Genomic DNA, 25,910 nt, shown 5'->3' on the forward strand with positions numbered 1-25,910 from the left:
AAAAAAACAATAACGAGTTGATTTTAAACACATCGTAGTATAATTTAAATGGATGGTAATATCAATTTCAATTTATAAGTCACTTTTAAAAACAAAAGATTTTAAATTAATAAGAGAAGGCACAAAATATTTAATAAATTGTTAAGTTTTTATTTAGAAACAATAATATTTTTGTGTGTCTTTCCTTCAAACTGGTTTCAAACAATTTGAAAAAACCAAAAAAATGTTTAAATTTTAATAATTAAAAATATTTTTCTTAAAAAGACAAAAATAGACTGTCAAATAATAAATAAAGTCAAACAATAATTAGCTTTAATAATTGTTTTAAATAATTGAAGAAAAATATTTATCATTTATTCAAAAAGTGTTTTTTCTAATTGGATTTAAATAATTGGAAAAAAACAAACAAAAAAATGTTTAATTAATTTTAATAATTCACAATATTTTTATTAAAAAAGTTAAAATAATATAATGTTAAATAATAAATAAAGTAAGAAAATAATTTTAATATTAATAGAAAGACATTAATATACTGTTAAATAATAAATAAAGTAAAAAAAATAATTAGTTTTAATAACTGTTTTGTACTGCAATTGGTTTTAAATAATTGAAAAAAATAAAAGAATTAATAATTTAATAAATAATAAAGAGTTTTTTCTTTAAACTGGATTTAAATAATTGGAAAAAAGGAAAAAATATGTAAATTTTAATTATTCACTATATTTTTATAAAAAAGTTAATAATATAATGTTAAATAGTAAATGATATAAGAAAATAATTTTATTTTAATTTTGTTAACTGATTTTCTGTTAAATAAAGTAAAAAAAAATAATTAGCTTTAATATTTATTTTGTATTTCAATTGGTTTTAAATAATTGAAAAAAAAAAGAAAATATATTTATAATATTTAAAAATTTATTAAATTAGAAAATAATTAATAATTTATTCTAATAAGTGTTTTTTCTTCAAATTGGATTTAAATAATTGGGAAAAACAAAAAATGTGAAATTTTAATAATTTACAATATTAAAAAGTTAAAATCATATAATGTTAAACAATAAATAAATGAAGTAAGAAAATAATTAATAATTTGTTTTAATAAATGTGTTGTCTTTTAACTGGTTTTGAATAATTAGAAAAAAAGAAACAGAAAAATGTATACATTTTAAAAGTATATGAAATAAGAAAATAATATTTGTTAACTGGTTTTGAATAATTTGGGAAAAAACGAAAAGATGTGTAAATTTCTATAATTAAAATTTGTTTTATTAAAAAGAGAATAATATACTGTTAAATAAAATAAAAAAAATTAGTTTTAATAATTATTTTGTTGGAAAAAATAAAAGATGTGAAAATTTTAATAATTCTTAATATTTCTATTAAAAAAGTTAAAATCATATAATGTAAAATAATTAATGAAGTAATAAAATAATTAATAATTTGTTTTAATAAGTGTGTTTGTTATCTTTTAATTGGTTTTGAATAATTAGAAAAAAAAAGAAACAAAAAAATGTGTAAATTTTAATAATTAAGGATATTTTTAGGAGAAACAATAAAAAAAAGAAAACATTTATAATTTTAAATAATTTATTAAATATTTTATTTATCAAATTTTCTATATTATCAAAATAAGTCAGAAAATAATAAATAATTTCTTTTAATAATTTATTTGTTTTATAAATAGTTTTAATAAATAGAAATAAATTATAATAAAATTTAAATGTATCTCAGGAAAAAATACTTTTTAATCATGCCTATTCTAAAATAAAGCAAACATGTTTAAAAATTAATCTACTTTTACACTAAAATATTGTTTTCGTCTGCCCACTAATTTCCGTTGTAACGGTACCCTCCAATTAATGCGGTTTTTTTAACGTAAAATATTCGCGAGAAATTGTCCTTGCCGCAAAGCAAAGACAGTTTTTGTCGTCTTGCGACAACAGTCCCAAGACATAATAGTAATTACGCGGATTATTAAAAATACGTTTTACAGTCGGTAATTGAGTTTTTTTTTATGCGAAACAACAGCCTTGACAAGACAAGGAAATTGGCGACTAATAATTCTGCGTTTCGCCACACAAACAACAAAACTACTTGGCTTAAAACCCGAGAAGTTTCCGACAGATTTACCTGCAACAATTTTTCGACCCGCGATCGGTTTTTGTTACGTTCAAAGCAGTTTACGGCCATTGTGGCATAAATCAGAGATCATGCAGTAGTAATTCCTAAGCGCTGATGCTGAATATAAAATTTCAAGGTAGTTTATGTGTCAAGATCCAACATCCTCCTAACTGTACATTGTTCAGTTTAATGCCAGCCTATCCGGGAAATAAAGTATCAGTGTCTTATCATAATTCATAAAGTGATTAAGCCAGACGCATTGTAATAATTATCGTAAATAAGGCAGAGGCGTTTACCGTGCCCATATTCGACGCGAAATTCTGTAACGCACCGAGATTTACGACAGTTCCACGCGTTGTTTTGACGCCTCAATTAAGATTGAACGCTTCCTAGTTTTGAGTCCTTTAATTGCGTCTAAGAGCACACCCAAAAAACGATAACTGGAGATGAATAAGAATTCATTTTAAAAAATGAATCAATATTTTATTAAATAATATACTCTTTCAATTGACTTTGAAGAATAGAGACAAACGAAAAAATGTACAATTTTTAATAATGTAAAATTCTAATTGATTAAAAAAAATGGAAATCACAAAAAAATTTACAATTTTTCATAATTATAATTTATTTATATACAAAATCATAAGTGTATTATTAAATAATAAATTAAATTTAAAATAATTAATAATTTGTTTAAATAAATTTTACAGCTTCTAATTGATTTTAAAGAAAAGATAGAAACAAAAAAAATTTAAAAATTTATTAAAAAATAAAAAAAATAATTAAGTTTTTGAACTATTTTCTCTCTCTTAATTGATTTTCAAAAATTAGACAGTAAAAAAATGTAATTTTTAATAATTTATAATTTTTTTATATATTACAAAATAATAAATTAACTCAAAAAATAATTAATAACTTTTATGGCTTATAATTGATCTTAAAGAATAGTGTGAAATCACAAAATGTTTAAAATTTAGTAGTTTACAATATTTATAAAATATAAAAAATAATAAAAAAATAATAATTAATAATTTTTTAATTTAATTAACTATTTTTTGACAAATTTTCACGCTTCCAATTGATCTTAAAAAATAGAGACAAACGAAGAAATGTGTAATTGTTAATAATATTAAATTCCAATTTTAAGTTGAAATTTTTTTCATTTATAATTTTTTTATATAAAAAAATTATTAGTATATTATTAAATAATAAATTAACTAACTTATTTCAATAAATTTTACGGCTTCTAATTGAATTTAAATAATAGATAGTAACAAAAAAATTTAAAATTTATTTAAAAATTAAAAAAATATTTTTTAAACTATTCAAACTCTTTAAAAATTTAGAAAATACAAAAAAAAAATTGAAATTTTTAATAATTTATAATTTTTAATATAAAAAAATCAATAATTTATTACTAAATAAAACATTAACTCAAAAAATAAATTGTTTTAATAAATTCTCTGGTTTTTTCTTTGATTTTAAAAGAATCAAAAAAATTTTAAAATTTATTAATATACACTATTTGTAATTAAAATAGTTATTTTTAATAAAAAATTATTTTTTTAATTTTTGTCTTCTAATTGGTTTTAAAGAATTAGAAAAAATGAACATAATACAAATATATATTTTAATTATTTATATTGTTTTTATTAAAATATAATTTCTTTAATTTGTTTTAAAAAAATTTGACAAAATTAGTAATTTTTAATAATTTTTATTATTTTTATTTAAAAAACTGTCAACAATCTTATAATTGATTTTCGAAAGTTGGTAGATAATTTGTATTTAAACACATAATTTATTAAGTAATGAATGAAATAAAATTATAATATTATATTATTATATCCAACTAGTTTTAAAGAATTAGGAAAATTAAAATATGCGTAATTTTTTATAATTTATTTAAAAAATGATATTTATTAAATTATAAATTAAATAAGAAAATAATTGATATTTTTTTTAATAATTTTACTCTCTTCCAATTAATATTCAAAAATGGATGAAAACAAAAATTTTAAATGATTTACCTAATTTTTATTTAAACAAATAATATTTTATTCTGTAATAAATAAAATAAAAAATAATTAATATTTTTTTTTACAATTTTTGTTTAGTTTTAAAATCAAAAAATGAGTAATTTTTAATAATTTATGTTATTTTTATTAAAAAAAAAATAATGTTTTATTAAATGTTAAATTAAAATAATTGAACATTTTGTTAATAAATTTTCTGTCTACCAATTGATACACACAAATAGAAACAAACATTTTTAATTTTTAATAATTTGCCTTATTTTTATTTAAACAAATAATATTTTAGTAAGTAATAAATAAAATAAAAAAAATTAAGATTTTAAATAGGTAAAATCAAAGAAATGTTTAATTTTTTTTAATTTAGATTATTTAAACAAATAATATGAATAAATTTTTTGTAATTTTGTATCATCCAATTGGCTTTACAGAAAAAATATAAAAGAAATACGTAACTTTTAATTATTTATATTATTTTAATTTAAGAAAATCAATAATATCATATTTCATTAAATGTTAAAATCAGAAAATAATTAATAATCGGTTTTAATAAGTTTTCCATGATCCAAAAAAATACAGTAACTAGTGATGAACAATTTCATGAACCGTCACACCCATGTTTTTAATTACTAACTGCTCATTGTTAAACATTGATTACCCGGTGTGATGGTTGCCAAAAAGCAACCGTTGTTCGATCGTCAATGGAAAAAATCAATTCAGCCATCGATTGTACGTAGGTATTGTTGCCATCACTCATAATTGATAAACAACTGATCGATACACAAAACAACCGATGAGTTTTCAGTGATTTTTCATATTTCAATTTCGTACACAATACGAACAACACCTTTATATTTGGTAAGGCCTCTTTGTGATGGGTGAGAGAGTGTATTCACCATTATTCACCGGTTCATTATACGTCGAAATCGTTTACTAATCGCCTTTATTCGGGGTTTCTACGTAACAGTTTTTACAATATTTTGACTAGTGAAATGTTTGACGGGCAACGAAACGATTTCGTGCATAAATCCATTTGGTACATGCGATCCAAATAATATAATAAGCTCTATTAAATTTATAATTAACCGATCTGGTTTCGAAAGGATTTATAACGTTACACGATGTTCCATTTGGCATTAATTAATCATCCGATATAGATATTCCATTGTTGGCACTGGTCATCTTTCAATTTACATCTGTATATATAATATATAATAAAATTCACAACTTTCGTTGATTCTTTCACCGTTACGTTCAAAATAAACCATTCCATTAGCACGCATTAATATAATAATTTAATTTGGTCTACAAACAAAAAATAAATAAATAACCTGGTTTTTCCTGTCGTAGTCTCATCCATCATCACATGAATAAACATTAACAATTATTCAGCGTAGAAAAATGTCGTTCAACAAGCTAAAAGGATCGAAGTGAAAAAAAAAACGTCACCGATTTATCGACACAAACACATCAATAAAATATAGGTTGATCCAAATAAAAATCCTCGATTTGCCCACACGTTCCACGGTTAATTAATTACCGGAGAAGTGTTTAAACACACCTTCTAATTATAATTCACTTAAACTTGATCTAAAGAGCAAAACGGGCGAGGAAACACGCCAATGCAAATCGTAAAGGTCCATCTGTGTATCTGGAACGAAGCGGTGACACTCGTCCAGTTTTGTTTTTGATTAATTAACGGTGGAACAATGGTTTAATTAATTAATGAAGAATTCGTACGGTTTCAGAAAATGCACACGTGCTACAAATCAGAATTTACATCGGGAGGAAATGGTAGCTTTATAGATAATTAATCACTTGTGTTGGCAATCGAGCGGTTGTTTCCATGAGGATTAATTCAGACCTCCTGTAACGCAAATGGATGAAGATCGTAAAACTGGAATTGTGGCAACAATAAGAAAATAAAACGTCTTTCATCTGGGATGTTTCCTTTTTCTCTGTCCTCGGTCTCTTTCACTTCATTTAGATTATCTCTACATTGTTATTAATTACATTTTTCATCATTTAATTGGCAGCTTTGTCATTTTGTTTCTTAACATCATCCTTCCCCAGTGGTAACCTTTGTTTCTTCTACTTCTTTTCTTCTTATACCTCTACATTACTATTAATTGCATTTGCCCTCCTTTTATTGGCTGTTTTTATCATATTTTCTCTTTCCAAGGACCAAACTTAATTTTGAACTAGATAATAATTATTGTAGATACTTATATTGTTTCACTTTTTCCTTTTTTCTTTTTCTCAATAGCTGATTATTTATCATTAATTAACTAAAAAAATAATAATAATTTGTTTTAATAAATTTTACAGCTTCTAATTGATTTTAAAGAATAGATAGAAATAGAAAAAAAAATGTTTAAAATTTATTTAAAAATAAAAAAAATTAAAAAATCAAAAATAAACTTCTAACTGATTTTTAAAATTTAGAAAATTACAAAAAAATTTGAAATTTTTAATGTATTACTAAATAAAACATTAACTCAAAAAGTAAATTGTTTTAATAAATTTTAATTGATTCTAAAGTATGAAAAGAAATCAAAAAATGTTTAAAATTTGTTAATTTAATTACACTATTTTTAACTAAAATAATTATTTTTGATAAAAATAATAATTTTTTAAACTATTTTAGTCTTCTAAGTGGTAACCTTTGTTTCTTCTACTTCTTTTCTTCTTATGTCTACATTACTATTAATTGCATTTGTTCTCCTTTTATTGGCTGTTTTTATCATCTTTTCTCTTTCCAAGGACCAAACTTAATTTTGCACTAGATAATAATTATTATAGATATTTATATTGTTTCATTTTTCCTTTTTTGTCTTTTTCTCGATAGCTGATCATTTATCGTTAATTCCTTTTTAGGTTTAGGTTGACGTTAGTTAGGCCATATTAGTTTAATTTTGTTTACGTAGGATATTTGCTTTTCTTCTTGACACAGTGATATCCTTTGTTTCTTCTATTTCTTTAGCTTATGTCTACATTACTATTAATTGCACTTATCCTCTTTTTATTGGCTGTTTTTATCTTCTTTCCTCTTTCCTATGAACAAACTTAATTTAGAACTAGATTATTATTCTTATAGTATTTACCATATTTTGTTTCATTTTTTCCTTTTTCCTTTTTCTTGATATCTGATCATTTAATCTTTTTATTCATCCATTATTCCTTTTTTAGCGTAGGTTGACGTCAGTTAGGTCATATTAGTTTAATTTTAGTCACTGTATCCTGACACAGTGATAACCTTGGATTCTTCTAATTCTATGAACTTTTTCTCCTTTTATTGGCTGTTTCATCATCTTTCCTCTTTTCAATGACCAGACTTAATTTAGCACTAGATTATTAATATTATTATTATAGATATTTATTTTGAGTCATTTGTTCCTTTTTTCTTTTTCTTCAATATGATCTTTTATCACAAATAACTTTTAGGCTTAGATTGACATCAATTCAGGTCATATAGTTTAATTTTGTTTATCTAGGATATTTTCTTTTCCTCTATCCTGACACAATGACAATGTTTATTTCTTCTACTGTTATTTTATGTCTACATTACTATTAATTGCATCTTCCCTCTTTTTATTTACTGTTTTTTCATTTTAATCAATTATCTAGTTCCATATTTCCCCCATAGTGCGAGGGACGAAGAAGTAGAAGAATTATCTAGTTGCCAACTTAAGTTTGGACACAAAAAAACTAAAACAATACGTATCACTGTCATTTAATTCGATGTGTCACATTATTCTTCAATCATATGCTAGTTTCTAACTTAAGTAAAAAATGATTCCTCAAATTGTGGCATTAATATTAACATGTTTTGAGGTTTACTACCGAGACCTTTTAACGGCAAACGAAAACGGACCAATTTTATCGTGCTACCTTTTCCTCTTCAGCACCTTCCTCATTTCCTGGCAAGCAAAGATTCTCCTGGACTATTTCCGTTTGACCAATCCTATGAAGTGTTTTTTGGAGGTAAGTGCTGGACATCGTATAACTTAGTATTAAACTTTGGTGGTCAGTTTCTTTTAGCGTACGTGTTTATCGAGTACGAACTTCTATACGTGTGGATGCCCCTCGAGAAGATGCTGATAAATTATTTCGAGAGCGAAGGTATCAGTTTTATATACAGTTTTGGAACTCTAATTATTATTCTATTCGCCACAAGAGTAATTACTATGGCGACTTTCAAGTAAGTTAACTTACGAGTAAAACAATTATTCGAGGAACCTCATTTTCAGGGCCCAAGCCGAATTTTTATCCTTCAGAATAATCAGATACGTCAGAGCTGTGGCGAGAGTCTTAAGACGCCGCAGAAATGATTAAATAAAGCAGAAGAGGAAGGCAACAACGAATAATCAAAGATGTGGAGCAAACGTCAGCAATGGCAAACGAGCGTTACGTGTACAACCGCTAATTTAAATGCAATTTGGATTTGTATAATTGATATATAATACAGACACGGCGGCATGTAATAATTGATAATTCTTATGTCTAATGCACGTACATGAATAAAACTGAATCGTGCGCAAAAACGTACGTAATTTGCCTTTAGAAAGTGTTATTATTATTGTAAAATTAATATTAAACACTCGAAACACAACGCTAAACTGCGGTGTGTTTTTGTTTTGGTGCCTTTTTACATTTGAGGCTGTACAACTTGTAATGTTTCCAAAGCAATTTGATTTATAGGCTTTCTATTTTTTTATAAGCACACAACAACAACAACAAATGGCTTAGGGCCTTAAATTAATTACTGATCTAAATTGTAATTAATACATTTTATTAATGTCAAATCGGATGTGCGATGTCGAAACCCATCAAGATTTAATCCTGATAGATTACATCGTGTCCAAATTGAATTATGAGATGCCAAAAGTGATTTTATTATTTTTGAAATCGCCGTACTTAAGATAATTAATTAATTTAATAACCACTAGAGGTTTTTTCACAAATTAAATTTAAATAAAACTTCAATTTATCTAACAACCAAGTTCAATGTACGGGCAATTTTGCACGCCATTTAATTAAAATAAATTTGTTGCACATGAATATTCATAAAACTATTAGTTATAACACACGTCTGTATAATTTTTAGTTGGTTGGGGTTAATGCATTTTTTGTAACGGTTGCAGGAGAAAATTTTGAATATTAATATACGACGTAAATTTATAAATATTAATATTTATTATTAATTGCGGCTGCCACAAGAGTTGATTTGTCATCGATTAGCCGGAATCTGGGTTAAATAAGTTACAGAATCTGCATATATGGCCAATAATATTTGTTAAACTGTACGAATAGTTCGAACGATTCAAATTCCTACATTTTATGTTTTAGTGGCAATTCAATGTACCATTTTACATGCAAGTTTAGTTTATTAACAACATTCTTGATTGGAACTAATTTTATTTGCATAATTGGCCACGTTCGTTCGTTGGTGATACTGTTTCCATTTGTTGGTTAATTAACTGTCAACATATTTAAAATGTTGTAATTTAAGATGATTTTAAAATATAATAATGTTTCTTAAGTTAATTTAAATAATCCTTGACAGGTTAAAATAAGTTTATGGTGCAGGCATAATTAGAAAATCAACTAAAATGTGTGCTAATGAAAGCTTAAAGCCAAAAACGTTTTATTTTCTTATTGTTGCCACAATTCCAGTTTTACGATCATCTCAATCTATTAGCGATGCAGGAGGTCTGTATTAATCTTCATGGAAACAACCACTTGGAAAAGCAATTAATGTTAAAACAAATATAAATGATAAATTATCATATATCAAGAAAAATAAAGAAAGAAAAGAGGAAACAAATTAAACGTTTATTCTAGTAATAATCTAGTTGCCAACTAAAGTCTCGTCATTGGGAAGAGGAAAAATGATAATGCAAAAAATGCAATTAATTGTAATGTAGAGGTAAACTAAAAGAAGTAGAAGAGACAACAGTTATCAATGTCTGAGAATAGACAGAAAGAAAATATCACAGTTAAACAAAATTAAAATAATACCACCTAACTGGTGTCAACCTAAGTCTAAGAAACAATTAATGCTAAATATGAGATAATTAAGGGAATAGTAATAATTCAGTTGTCAATTTAAATCTGGTCTTATAGATTATAGAACAGCCAATTAAAAGAGGAAACATGCAGGTAATAATAATGAAGATATAGACTAAAAGAAGTATAAGAAGCAAAGGTCATCATCAGAGAAAAGAAAAAGATTCTATTATAGATAAAAAAATTATAATAATACCACTTTACTGATGTCAACCTAAGTCTAAGAAGCAATTAATACTAAAGAAAAGAAATTGATGAACGATCAAAAGTAAGAAAAATACTGAATAGAGGAAACAAAATGAATATATAGAACAGTAATAATTCACTTGTCAATTTAAATCTGGTCATTGGGAAGAGCAAAGACTACAAAGCAGCCAATTAAAAGGGGAAACACGCAATTAATAGTAATGTAGAGATAGACTAAAAGAAGTAGAAGAAATAAAGCTTATCACTGTAACAGAATCGAGAGAGAAGTAGAAGATACAAGAGTTATCATTATCTGAAAATAGAGAAAAAGAAAATATCCTAGTTAAACAGGAAACAAAATGAATATGTAGAATAGTAATAATTCACTTGTCAATTTAAATCTGGTCGTTGGGAAGAGAAAAAACTACAAACCAGTCATTAAAAGAGGAAACATAAAATTAATAGTAATAAAGAGATAAACTAAAAGAAGTAGAAGAAACAAAGGTTACCACTGTATCAGAATAGAGGAAAAGATATTCTAGATAAACAAAATTAAACTATGACCCAACTGACGTTAACCTAAACCTAAAAAGGAATTGATGAAATGATCAAATATCAAGAAAAAGAAAAAATTAAACGAAATTAAAATAATATCACTTGACTAATGTGAACCTGAGTCTAAAAGAAAAGTTAAATGTTGAATGATCAGATATCAGAAGGAATAAGAAGGAAAAGAGAAAATAAGTATTATTAATGCATTTGCCAACTTAAGTCTGGTCATTCTGAAGAGGAAAGGTTACAAACCAGCCTATTAAAAGAGGAAAAACGCAATTAATAGTAATGAAAAGATAAACTAAAAGAAATAAAAGAAACAAAGGTCATCACAGTCTGAGAATAAAGGAAAAAGAAAATATTCTAGATAAATAAAATTAAAATAATACCATATGTGTGATGTCAACCTAAGCATAGGAAAGTAATTAGTGAAAATATAAATGATGAATGATCAGATATCAGAAACAAAATGAAGGAAAGGGGGAAACAAACTAAATATTTACAACAGTATTCATCAAGTTTCCAACTTACGTCTGATCATAGGAAAGAGGAAAGATGACAAAACAGCTAATTAAAAGAGAAAACATGCAATTAATATAATAGCAATGAAAAGATAAATTAAAAGAAATGGAAGAAACAAAGATTATCACTGTCAGAGAAAAGAAAATGAAAATAACCTAGAATTTAAATAATACCACCAGACTGATGTCAATCTAAGCCTAAAAAAGTAATTAATGATAAAAAAAGGTAAACGATGAATGATCAGGTATCACTAGGGAAAAGGAGAAAAAGAGGAAACAAGATAAATATCTAGAACAGTATTAATCCAGTTGTCAACTGATTATTGGGAAGAGGAAAAATGACAAAACTATCAATTAAAAGAGGCAATATGTAGGTAATAGTAATGAAGAGATAGACTAAAAGAAGTATAAGAAGCAAAGGTCATCACAGTTTAAGGACAGAGAAAAGAAAAATATTCGAGATAAAAAAAATTATAATAATACCACTGGGCTGATGTCAACCTAAGTCTAGAAGAAATTAATATTAAACAAAAGAAATTGATGAACGATCAAAAATAAGAAAAATACTGAATAGAGGAAACAAAATGAATATGAAGAACTGTAATAATTCACTTGTCAATTTAAATCTTATCACTGGAAGCCATTTGAAAGAGGAAACATAAAATTAATAGTAATGAAAAGATAAACTAAAAGAAATAAAAGGGACAAGATTATCACTGTATCAGAATAGAGGAAAAGAAGATATTCTAGATGAACAAAATTTAACTATGACCTAACTGACGTTAACCTAAACGTAAAAAGGAATTGATGATAAATGATCAAATATCAAGAAAAAGAAGAAAAGGAAAAAATGAAACGAAATTAAAATAATATCACTTGACTAATGTGAACCTTAGTCTAAAAAAACAGTTAACACGAAAGAAAAGATAAATGTGTGAATGATCAGATATCAGTAAGAAAAAGAAGGAAAAGAGACAATAAGAGACATATCTAGAACTGTAATAATCCAGTTGCCAACTTAAGTCTGGTTATTGGAAAGAGGAAAGATTACAAACCAGCCAATTAAAAGAGGAAACACGCAATTAATAGTAATGAAGAGATAAACTAAAAGACGTAGAAGAAACAAAGGTCATCACAGTCTGAGAATAGAGGAAAAGAAAATATTCTAGATAAATAAAATTAAAATAATACCATGTCTGATGTCAACATAAGCATAAGAAAGTAATTAGTGTTAATGAAAATGTAAATGATGAATGATCAGATATCAGAAACAAAATGAAGGAAAGGAGGAAACAAACTAAATATTTACAACTGTATTCATCCAGTTCCAACTTAAGTCATAGGAAAGAGGAAAGATGACAAAACAGCTAATTAAAAGAGTAATAGTAATAAAAAGATAAACTAAAAGAAGTGGAAGTAACAAAGATTATCATTGTCAGAGAAGAAAGAAAAAGAAAACGTAGCCTAACAAAATTCAAATAATACCACCTGACGGATGACAACCTAAATCAACAAAACAATAAATTTAAAGAAAAGATAAATAATTAGTTATCAATAAGAAAAACAAAGAAAAGCGGAAACAAAATAAACATTTATAATAGTAATTGGTCATTGTGGAGAGAAAAAAGGCAAAACAACTAATTAAAAGAGGAGAAATGCAATTAATATTAATGAAGAGATAAACTAAAAGAAGTAGAAGAGACAAAGGTTAGCACTGTCTAAGTAATATCCACAACAGTTCTTTCGCTTCCAGTCTTCATTAGATGGTGAAAACACGCCCAATTAAAATCGGCGAAACGAACGTGATTGTGATGTACCTTGTATGGTTTGTTTCCTATTAACCACATTGATAAACATGCATAAATCAAATCGCGCATAAGTAAATCTAATTGAGAATGAAACATGATTATGACCGGTCTCGGCTGTGCCGTATTGAACGCTGTCACATCGGAATTCACTTGGAGGCATCAGGAATGAATTGTTTCGTGGGTGCAGTTTTCGCAGCTTTTGCAGCCCCATAAACAACGATTTGGGCATTAATTTAAAACACTTATTATTAAACAAGACGCTCGCGTGATTGAAGATATTTCGACAGAGCTATTTATTAGTACATAAACACATATTCAACACTATCATAACACGGCCTGTCATAATAACACAGTATGCCAGTTTAATTATAATATGTGGTGCGAGCGATCTCGAAAAACAGGTATTCGTTAAAAATCCGTACCGTAATTTTCAGAGCAGATCCAGAGGAAATATTACATAATGGTGTCAGCGTTAAAAACTTGTTTAAATTGAAGCGATAATTTGCGACTTTGTTGGTGGAATCGTTTTATTATGCCATAAATTTAACCATAAACATAATTAACACCACACACGTATTAAACAGAAACGATCCGTCCTGACGCAACGGCTAAAACCGAAAAATTTCGACCGAACAATCCGGCTGCAACCGAAATTGATGCACTTATAAACCACTAAACCAGTCACACAATTTCGGTCCAATTTAGCCGCAGCACCGAAATGGCGCACATTAAAAATAATAAGTTAATTTTTTATTCTCATTACCGCCACATTATCCGCATCGTTTATTTTATTTTGTGAGACAGGCGGACGCTGGTTCTTTAATCAGACGCGCTCACAATTAGAAATAATCATTGTTTTTGGACGCGAAACCATTTTTTATGCTTAATAAGTACGTCCGTCGGTCACACACTTAGAAATTATCGTCGAATCGTGAGGTCGTTGTTAATTGTTTAATTTAACAGTACTTAGTATGCTATTTAATGGTCGAAGAAATTAAGAGAAAATACCAAGAAGTGGGTAAGAAGGAGAAGAAAGATTGGTTACCAAGAAAAAGACGAAACTGAAGGAGGTAAAGAAGAAGACATATTCTAATCTCAAGTAGTAACAGTATATGAGTACAATTTGTAGGAAAGTTTAAAAAGTGGACGACAAAATGTCCAATTAACTAAAAAAGACGGAGTAGGAGAGGCAAATCACTTTTAGTGAGACAAAAAAAGATCAGAAACCAAAAAAAGCAATTAATGTTAAAGAAAAAATGAATGATGAAGGAAACAACAATAATAATACCAATTGCTTTTTGGCCTTAGATTAACATTAGTCATATGGTTTTTTTTTGACTTTGTTTATCTTGGATAGCTTTTCCTCTTTCCTCAGATAATTATTAGCTTTTTCTTTTAGTTTATCTGTAAATTACAATTAATTACATGTTTCCTCTTTTAACTGATTAATTATAAATATTTATTTTGTTTTATTTTTTTAGGTTTCAAGATTTTTAAGCTTAGATTGACATCAGTTTTATTTTTCTGTATCCTTAGACAGTGATAACCTCTATCTCTTCTATTCTTTTTAGCTTATCTTTACTATTAGTATTAATTGCATTTTTCCTTTTTTAATTAATTGCTTTGACATTTTTTCTCTTCCCAATGAATGTTTAAGTTGGCAACTAAATTATTTCTATTATAGATATTTATTTTATTTCATTTTTTGCTTTTTTCTTTTTCTCGATATCTCACCATTTATCATTAATTCCTTTTTAGGCTTAAGTTGACGTCAGTTAGGTCATATTAGTTTTATTTTCTTTTACAAGGATATTTTCTTTTCTTCTATCCTGACACAGTGGTAAGCTTTGTTATATCTACTTCTTTTAGCTTATTTCTACATTACTATTAATTGTACTTTTCTTATTTTTATTGGCTGTTTTAAAATCTTTCCCCTTTTTACTAACCAGACTTAATTTGTCACTAGATTATTACTATTATAAATATTTATTTTGTTTCATTTTTTCCTTTTTTCGTTATCTTGATATCTGATCATTTATCGTTTATTCCTTTTTAGGCTTAGGTTGACGTCAGTTAGGTCATATTAATTTAATTTTGTTTATCAAGGATATTTTCTTTTCTTCTATCCTGTCACAGAGACAACCTTTGTTTCTTCTACTTCTTTTAGCTTATCTCTATATTACTATTAATTGTATTTTTCTTATTTTTATTGGCTGTTTTATCATTTTGTTCTTCTTACTAGTCAGACTAAATTTGTCAATAGATTATTAATATTATAAATATTTATTTTGTTTCATTTTTTCCTTTTTTTTCTTGATATCTGACCCTTTATCATTAATTCCTTTTTAGGCTCCTCAATAACTAATTACTATTATAAATGTTTATTTTGTTTTCGCTTTTCATTGTTTTTCTCATTGACAATTAATTATTTATCTTTTCTTCAAATTTATTGCTTTGTTGATTTAGGTTGCCATCAGTCAGGTGGTATTATTTGAATTTTGTTAGGCTAGATCTTATTTTTCTCTCTCTGACAATGAAGATTATCATTATGTTTCTTCCATTTTTTTTAGTTTATCTTTTTATTACAATTAGTTAATTGCATGTTTCCTCTTTTAATTAGCTGTTTTGTCATCTCTCTTCTTCCCTATGACCAGACTTAAGTTGGCAACTGGATGAATATAGTTGTAAATATTTAGTTTATTTCTGATATATGATCATTCATCATTTATATTTTCATTAACACTAATTACTTTCTTATGCTTAAGTTGACATCAGACATATGGTATTATTTTAATTTTATTTATCTAACATATTTTTTTTCCTCTATTCTCAGGCTGTGATGACCTTTGTTTCTTCTACTTCTTTTAGTTTATCTCTTCATTATTATTAATTGCGTGTTTCATCTTTTAATTGGCTGGATTGTAATCTTTCCAACCCAATGACCAGACTTAAGTTGGCAACTGGATTAATAATACTGTTCTGATATGTCTCTTGTTTTCTCTTTTCCTTCTTTTTCCTATTGATATCTGATCATTCAACATTTATCTTTTCTTTCGTGTTAATTGTTTTTAGACTCAGGTTCACATTAGTCAAGTGATAATTATTTTAATTTCGTTTAATTTTTCCCTTTTTTCTTTTTCTTGACATTTGATTATTTATCATTCATTCTTTTTTAGGCTTAGGTTGACGTCAATTAAGTCACATAAGTTTAATTTTGTTTACCTAGGATATTTTCTTTTCTTCTATCCTGACACGGTGACAACTTTTGTTTCTTCTACTTCTTTTAGCTTATGTCTACATTACTAATAATTGCACTTTTCTTCCTTTTATTGGCTGTTTTATCATCTTTCCTCTTTTCACTGACCAGACTTAATTTGGCACTAGATTATTACTATTATAAATATTTATTTTGTTTCATTTTTTCTTTTTATCGATATCTTATCATTTATCATTAATTCCTTTTTAGGCTTAGGATGACGTCAGTTAAGTTATGTAAGTTTAATTTTGTTTATCTCGGACATTTTCATTTCCTCTATTCTGACACGTTGACAAACTTTGTTTCTTCTACTTCTTTTAGCTTATCTTTTCATTAGTATTAATTGCATATTTCTTTTTTTTTATTATCTATTTTATCATCTTTCCTCTTTCCACTGACCAGACTTAATTTGGCACTAGATTATTACTATTATAGATATTTGTTTTTGATTTATTTTTTCCATTTTTCTTTTTTTCGATTTCTGATCATTTATAATTATCCTGTTTAGGTTGAGGTCAATTAGGTCATATTAGTTTAATTTTGTTTATATGGGATATTTTCTTCTCCTCTATCTATCTTGACACAGTGATAATCTTTACTTCTGGTACTTATTTTAGATTATCACTACATTACTATTAATGGCATTTTTCCTCTTTTAATTTCCTGCTTTTTTATCTTTCGTCTTCCTAGACTTCAGTTGGCAAGATTACTATCATTTGTTTCCTTTTTTCTTTCTATTTCTTCCTGAACTGTTTCTTTAACATTAATAGTCTTTTTAGGTTTAGGTTGACATTAGCCAGGTGGCATTATTTTAATAATGTTTACCTAATGAAGACTGGAAGCGAAGGAACTGTTGCGGTACTGCTACGACCGCCCGAGGCCACCCAAAGTTAACTTGTCACGAAGTGTAGTGAACATTGTGAGTAAACAAACGCTTTAGATATCAGAAATTATCTCGCATCGGCATTTCCATAATCAAAATCGTTCAGTTTATCCGATAATTTCAGCAATTACCGTCACAGAAAAACCGGTGCGTTCCTCGGAGGCAACCGAACAGTAGGTTAGTTGGAAAGGCATGCGGAGTCACGAACCCGCGTCCACAGCCTCCCATTATCCCCCTCGGTGCACAACAAACCAGCACTGACCAACTGACCATGCGGAACTCGACCGGACAAGTGATAAATGTCTGGTACTCCGTAATGGTTCTACTAGATTTACATGATTGATAGACATTAAATGCCAATATAAAATGTACCGTTCGGCAGAGGCATTAAGCTTTACGTTTTACGATTGTTATTAAAAGCATTTTTTAATCGAATTAAGTTATTTCGGACGTCATTAAACAACGCTCCGAGTACCGAATGCACTAGTTAGCACGAGGTTTTTTACGTACCGTCGTCTTACTGACATAAATTAATGAGGAGGAAGAATTCCAGTGATTTATCCTTGATGCCGGCCGTCATATTGGTTCCGCCAGGTTATTAATTCCTAATAAAGCAAGCGAAATAATTTACATACTTTCAGTAGACATCAATTTGCCCGTACCATCCTTAATGCCAGCCATGTAAGCGAACGATAATTTCACTGTGTGTTTAATTTTATCGATTCAAGAACATAAAGCGAATATTTTAATCGCCTGGAATCTGATATTCAAATAAATTAGAAAACATGCACAGTTTTAAATCGTGTGGCGAGTGTAACGAACCCGACGAACAATCAGGAAGGAAAATGCTCAAGTAAAAGTGACACGAAAAAGGCGAGAGATGTGACATGTTTTGGAGGCAGATCTGGTAGAACGAACGGCCTACAATCGTCGATAGACAATGGTCACGCCCCACAATTTATCATCCGACCAGGAACGGCTTCTTCAGCTCACGGGGTGCATTTTTGTTCGCGGCAACGCAGAATCTGGGACAATGGGAGCGAAAACGTTTTGCTTTGTTTTGGACGTCGGATAATTACTTGTTGCCGTTAAATCGAATTGTCAACCGTTGAGAAATGATCGTAATTACTCTTCCGCGTTTTTCCTTTAATCAACTGGAGGGACGGCGTTGTTGCGTTGCACGGTACCTTAGTACTGTAATTAGTTTCCCCCCGAGTGCACGCTTTGGGCCTTTTATTTGTTGCATCCATTTTTCCAATTCAATTCTGCCTACTTACCTCCCATTTGCATAAAAAATCAGTTAAACAAGTAATAAAGAAATCACCGGAACAATTTCGTTATTAATGGCAGCGATATTAATAATCCAATTAGATAAATGGACGATAATTTGAATAAATCAAATAACGGTGGCTCCAATTTCCACTGACCGCGTCTGAATATTGTTAAAAATCGCTTTAAACTGGCACACTATTCATTACATCAAACGGCTTTAAAAGTGTAATTGTCTGTGGGCTCAGGACCTGCTGTGAATTCAATCTCTAACAACATCCATCCGTAATAATCGTCATAAACAACGCACGACGGGTAATTTCACGAAAAAATACCCCGTTAACGTAATCTAATCGAACGTGACAATCGAATCGATTCGACTTAAAAAAAATCACGATACTCCACATCCACCGTAATATATGACACCGCATCCGCTGATTTATGCCGGTCATTAAATCAATATTGGCTATCTAATGCAGCATTATGATAAATTCGATAAAAATCCCGGGGGTAATTGACCAATCAATACAAAAGACAGCGTGCGTTTAACATAATTTATTCGGCATCCAGGCAAAACTCAATTACATAAATTACCAAAACTGGAACGTATCAATTTCTGCTGGCCAAATTGCCTTTGATTTTCGAACAACTTTATTAAATCATAATTCCGTAGTTTAAGTCGGAAAAATTTAAATAAATTAATATTTAAACAAAGGAAATTTCTTCGTTAGAAAGTTGCACGACCTATTATGGACGCATTTTTTTCATGTGCAGGAAATTCAATTAAATATCTCATTTCTTTCGACACTATCGGTAACGATCGATTATTGTTGTTTGCTGAAACGGCCAATTAATGTTATATATAATGGAAATCAATTTATTGCATCCTGTTTGGAAAACGACTTACTGTTTCTGAAGACTTTTCGATAAAATTTGTTGTTGTTTTTTTTTTAAACATTCTTAAGCTAAACGATCAGAAAATGATTACGTGGAATCCAAATTAACTCAAGATAATTGGAAATTAAACATCTAGGAACTCAATAAATTATATCTCTTCATATGCTAATGTACACCGTATTATTAGCTTAATCGATGCCACTCAGGCAGCGGTTAGCTTTTCATTTTTCTCTTGTAATTGCTTGTTACATATTGCGAAAGATAGACGAGATACCTTTGAATCTTCACTGTTAACAACTCGAGATTGTAAATTTAACACCACGAGTAATCGACCGTGTCTCAAAAATTATTATAGTAATCGAATCGACGTATAAAAACAATTATTAATAAAAAGGACCCTAAAAACGTGGAAAGTAACACAAGTCAATTTATAATAATATTTAATTTGAGGACACAAATTTTTAATCAATATCTTTTAAAATAAAAAATATATGAAACACTATAAAATATGAGTCGATAACTGATTTACTCAGTGAATGTCTATAAATTTAGTGGTAAAACAAAGACTTTCCTTTACTAGATCAGTCTTTTTATTGTACCTTTTACCTTTTATTGTCAAATAAAAAAATGGTCAGATATAAAAATTGAACAATATAAGAGTCGATTAAATTTAGTACTAAAAGAAACACTTTTCTCTATTTTTCTACCTAATTTTTCAATTAAATATACGAGACTCGATATCTCGAGTTTGACTCAATGGAAGTCGACAAATTTAGTATAAAAAGAAAGAGTTTTCTTTGCTCTATGTTTTCTACCTAATTATTCAATTAAAGATACTTTTAAGATATTTAAAAATATATTTTAAGAACATTTGTCACATTTTTTACTGAAGTCTTTTGCTCTCAATATAAAGATATGGTAACATGTTAAACATTAAATGAAAGTTTTGTCGACTTTTAGTAGCAAATAAGAGTTTTATCTTTTTATTCATAATTTTTAAATTATAAAATAATTAAAAATATATTTTAAGGACATTCGTCACATTTTTTATTGAAGTCTTTTATTATCAGTATGTTAAACATTAAAAATACAAGAGTCGATAACTCGAGTTTGACTCAATGAAAGTCGGTAAATTTAATAAAAAAAGAAAGAGTTTTCTCTATCTTTTTCAATTAAAGATACTTTTAAGACATTTAAAAATATATTTTAAAAAGATTTGCCACATTTTTTATTGAAGTCTTTTTCTTTCAATATAAAGATATGGTAACATGTTAAACATTAAAATTATAAGGGTCGACAACTGAGTTTGACACAATGAATATTCATAAATTTAAAAACAAAACAAAGAGTTTTCTTTGCTCTATCTTCTTCTTTTTTATCTGTCAATTAAAGATACTTTTAAGATATCTAAATATATATTTTGAAGGCATTTATCATATTTTTTACTAGTCTTTTAAAAATAGAAAAATGGTAACATGTTAATTATTTAGAAAGATAAGACCCATTAACTTGAGTTTGATATAATAAATGTTAATAAATTTAGTATCAAAAGAAAGAGTTTTTTTGCTGTATCTTTTTTTTATTTATTAATTGAAGGTACTTTAAAGATACATAAATATTTATTTTGAAAACTAAACTATTACTAAAATTTTTTTACCATATCTTTTAAAATAGAGAATTGATAACATATTAATCATTCAGAAAGATAAGAGCCGTTAACTTAAATTTGAGACAATGAATTTTGATAAATTTAGTAACAAAACAAAGAGTTTTCTTTGCTGAATATTCTTCTTTTTTACTTATCAATTGAGTATACTTTTAAGATATCTAAATATTTATTTTTTAAACTTTTTTAATAAAGATATTTTACTGTATCTTTTAAAATAAATAAATGATAACAAATTCAACATTGAAATAGAATAACGATAACTCGAGTATGACTCAATGGAAAGCAAAGTCACAATTTCTGATTGATAGTCATATTTGTGAATTTGTGTAACAACGATTCGAAGATGTAAATACAAGGTGTGACGCCCACGGAACTCGAATGTGGTCCCTGGGCGTCGTCAGACACTTCTGCTTCACGATTCGGAATCTGGACGAGATGGGTGTTAGTTGTTCATTTTTTCAGTTCGAACGCTAATGGTCGTCCGGTTCCACTGTGTGATTTCATTATTAATTTTATCTGATCGTCGAACAATGTAAATACACTACAGTTAGATTGGGTGGCACGTAAATTATTGGGCTGCTAGAGAATCGGGTCGTTGATTGTGTGATTAATTGTTTTAATCTAATTTAACAACATAAAACTTAAGAACCGATGGCTTTATTCTAAATTAGACGGTTTTATGGACGGGTTTTTTGTTACCGTAATAAAATGCATTATTTATAATCTTATCTAAGCACAATAAATACAGTGTGTTTCTCCACATCCATTTTGATCGAGTTAAAGAACAGGTGCAGCGTGGTATTTAGTGCCTATCTCGATGGTCTTATCGCGAATAATGCATGTCCAGTTTGTGCCTTATAAAGGTCTTTGTAAAAATGGCAAGACCATCTAAGATGCGTATCCGAGACCCGAGTGGGTGTCTAAATGCGATTCGAACCATTACACGTCCGCAGAACGAGATCGCAACACTAGAGAAAATCTTCATGGCATTACGGTAGTTTATTGCTTAAATAAAATTGTTTCACTGCAAGAAATTTGTAATAATCTTTACGTTAAATTAAAATGTGGCAACCTAGTTTAGTCGGAGACGATTGAAGAGATTTGTTTTGTGTTTTTGTCCGGTTATCGTCAAATTTTCTAAACTGCCAGCAGCCAACTCATATGCTGTCGGTTTTGGGAAACAAAAAAGTTAAATTAAAACGGTCGAATATAATACAATTGGGTCACTTGTGTCTTAAGGCATTTTTTCAAAAAAAATTTTTACCACAAGCAACGTTTTTTCCCCGTACAGAGGTATTAAGACACACACACACACTCACAGTTTTGTGGCATTTGTCGATCGAAAAATCAACTATCAAATATCTTTTTCAACAATTCCATCACGCCTGGCGTTTCACCTGACAGGTGCGCCGTTTTGCGCACGGAGAAGAGAAAAAATCGGGGAGAAGGCAACGACCAAATTGCCCGATACGAAACCTAATATGTAATAAGCTTATTGGAGCATGGCCAAGTACACACCGAGCGGATTCGTCGACGGATTTTAATGATAATGCAAAATGAAAAGATAATTGCGCGGCCGGTTGCAACAGATCGAGGAAAATGAGATTGGCTGCGGGGCGACGGTCGGCTCGTTCCGCGAGGGGAGGCGTAAAAAAATTACACGAGAGACAATGGCCGCGGAGTAATTGATTCAAATTGAACGTTTCATTCAAGTGCACGAATTTTGTCGGCACGAAAATGTCATAAAGGTATTTTAATTTTTTTTTTTTTTTATTGAGTTGAATCGATGTTGCGCCGGACGGTGGAGGTCGTCGCCCATATCACAGAAGTTTGTTGGTATTGGAGAAAATGTTATTAATAAAAGTGACCAGAAAAGCTTAAAACGATATTTGTCAACGAAAAAGAAGGCATTTAAATTTTTTTATTGGATGAAAAATTAGAAAGAAAAATATAGAGCAAAAAAAAAAAACTCTTTCGGCACTATTTTTCATTGTATGATAAATTACCACTTCTACATATTGATGGATACAGTTCAAAATTTTATTAAGAAAAATGTTGCAAATGTTCTTTAAATAGAATATTAAATGTCTTAAAAGTATCTTTATTTGAAAATTTTAAAAGACAAAAGACTCTAGTTATCAAATTGAAAAATTAGAAATAAAAAGAAAGAGCAAAGAAAACTCTTTCTTTTGCTACTATGTTTATCAACATTCATTCAGTCAAACTCAAGTTAACGGCTCTTATCTTTCTGAATGATTAATATGTTATCATTTCTCTATTTTAAAATATATGGTAAAAGGACTTTAGTAAAAAATATGACAAGTGTCTTCACAATAAATATTTAGATATCTTAAAAGTATCTTTAATTGACAAATAAAAAGGAAAAAGATACAACGAAGAAAACTCTTTGTTTTGCTACTAAACTTATCAACATTCATTGAGTCAAACTTGAGTTATAGACTCTTATCTTTTTCAGTGATTAACATGTTACCATTTTTGTAATTTAAAAGGTATAGTAAAAAGACTTTAGTAAAAATATGACTGAAGTCTTCAAAATAAATATTTAGATATCTTAAAAGTATCTTTAATTAACAAATAAAAAAGGAAAAGATACAACAAAGAAAACACTTTGTTTTGCTACTAAACTTATCAACATTTATTGAGTCAAACTAGAGTTATAGACTCTTATCTTTTTCAATCATTAACATGTTACCATTTCTCAACATTAAAAATATAGTAAGAAGACTTTAATAAAAAATATGACAAGTGTCTTCACAATAAATATTTAGATATCTTAAAAGTATCTTTAACTGACAAATAAAAAAGAAAAAGATACAACAAAGAAAACTCTTTGTTTTACTACTAAACTTATCAACATTCATTGAGTCAAACTAGAGTTATAGACTCTTATCTTTTTCAATCATTAACATGTTACAATTTCTCCACAATAAATATTTAGATATCTTAAAAGTATCTTTAACTGACAAATAAAAAAGAAAAAGATACAACAAAGAAAACTCTTTGTTTTGATACTAAACTTATCAACATTCATTGAGTCAAACTAAAGTTATAGACTCTTATCTTTTTGAATTATTAACATTTTACTATTTCTCTATTTTAAAAGGTATAGTAAAAATACTTTAGTAAAAAATATGATTGGAGTCTTCAAAATAAATATTTAAATATCTTAAAAGTATCTTTAATTGACAAATAAAAAAGAAAAAGATACGGCACAGAAAACTCTTTGTTTTGCTACTAAACTTATCAACATTCATTAAGACAAACTAGAGTTATAGATTCTTATCTTTTTCAGTGATTAACATGTTACCATTTTTCTATTTTAAAAGGTATAGTAAAAAGACTTTAATAAAAAATATGACTGGAGTCTTCAAAATAAATATTTAGATATCTTAAAAGTATCTTTAATTAACAAATAAGAAAGGAAAAGATACAGCAAACTCTTTGTTTTGCTATTAAACTTATCAACATTCATTGAGTCAAACTAGAGTTATAGACTCTTATCTTTTTGAATGATTAACATGTTACCATTTCTCTATTTTAAAATATATAGTAAAAAGATTTTATAAAAAAATATAAGAAGTGTCTTAAAAATTAATATTTAGATATCTTAAAAGTACCTATAATTGACAAATAAAACGAAGAAGATACAGCAAAGAAAACTCTTTGTTTTGTTACTAAATTTATCAACATTCATTGAGTGAAATTATAGTTATAGACTCTTATCTTTTTCAATGATTAATATGTTACCATTTTTCTATTTTAAAAGGTACAGTAAAAGACTTTAATAAAAAATATAATTGGAGTCTTCAAAATAAATATTTAGATGTCTTAAAAGTATCTCTAATTGAAAAATAAAAAAAAGATACAGCAAAGAAAACTCTTTGTTTTGCTCGAGTTCGAAAAATTCGGTGTATGATCATCAATCAGAAATTGTGATTTTTCTTAAAAAAAGTTAGGTGAAAACCTTCGACTTTCTCCGATCTCGACTCGCAACAAGGATAATTGTTAATGGGTACAACATAGAAGCGGGCAGAATAGTATGTGTAATAAACTCTTACCTTTTTCTGTTGTCTTAATCGGTATGAGTCAGCCCATGGCAAAATCTGAAACAAATTACTATGGTTAATGATAGGTAATGAGCTATTACTGACTAAAAATCAAATAAATCGTTTTGGTTTAGTCACGGACGTTTATTGTTTCGTTATACTTCTAAATTTATAATTATATGTTTTATTTTAGGAGCATATTTTGCGTTTAACTATTCTATGGCTGTTTCAAAATACTTAAACGCTTGTTAGGAAACTGGATGGCCATTTTTTGAACACCTATTTGGTTTTAATTTTGTTTGATTGTTATAATTAGGTTTGTTGGTGTTTTTAGTGTTTTGAACTAGTTTAAGTTATTTGCTTTGGGCAGTTTCCACAATTTTATTAGGAAATCCACAAAATTTACGATTGTTTAAAAGGTCACCGGGATTTTACTCCTCCCTCAAAAGTTCCGAGAAGTATATGACACAAAAATCCTCGAAGGCGACTCACGTAAATAACAAAAAATAAATAATTATAACCCCAAACATTATTCACGTAATAAATTCATATTTCAACCTTGGCAAAAAATTAGCACAC

The 25,910-nt window shown here is 27.7% G+C and overlaps 2 protein-coding genes across 2 annotated transcripts in view; one reads left to right on the forward strand and one right to left on the reverse strand.

Moving 5' to 3' along the window:
• LOC109596862 (uncharacterized) overlaps positions 1-25,389 on the reverse strand; it is a 148,486-nt gene extending 123,097 nt beyond the window's left edge. Inside the window, exon 1 of the mRNA XM_049966062.1 lies at positions 25,344-25,389. The gene's annotated coding sequence lies outside the window, so the exon portion shown is untranslated. The remainder of the gene's footprint in view (positions 1-25,343) is intronic.
• On the forward strand, positions 7,726-8,774 carry LOC126265264 (uncharacterized). The gene is made up of 3 exons (XM_049966066.1): positions 7,726-8,138; positions 8,186-8,355; positions 8,405-8,774. The coding sequence occupies exons 1-3, from the start codon at positions 7,947-7,949 to the stop codon at positions 8,487-8,489; spliced, it is 447 nt and encodes a 148-aa protein (XP_049822023.1). The 5' UTR covers positions 7,726-7,946; the 3' UTR covers positions 8,490-8,774.
• Positions 25,390-25,910: the final 521 nt, after the last annotated feature.

This window comes from Aethina tumida, chromosome 4, assembly GCF_024364675.1.
Source record: "Aethina tumida isolate Nest 87 chromosome 4, icAetTumi1.1, whole genome shotgun sequence".
Classification (NCBI taxonomy): Eukaryota; Metazoa; Arthropoda; class Insecta; order Coleoptera; family Nitidulidae; genus Aethina; species Aethina tumida.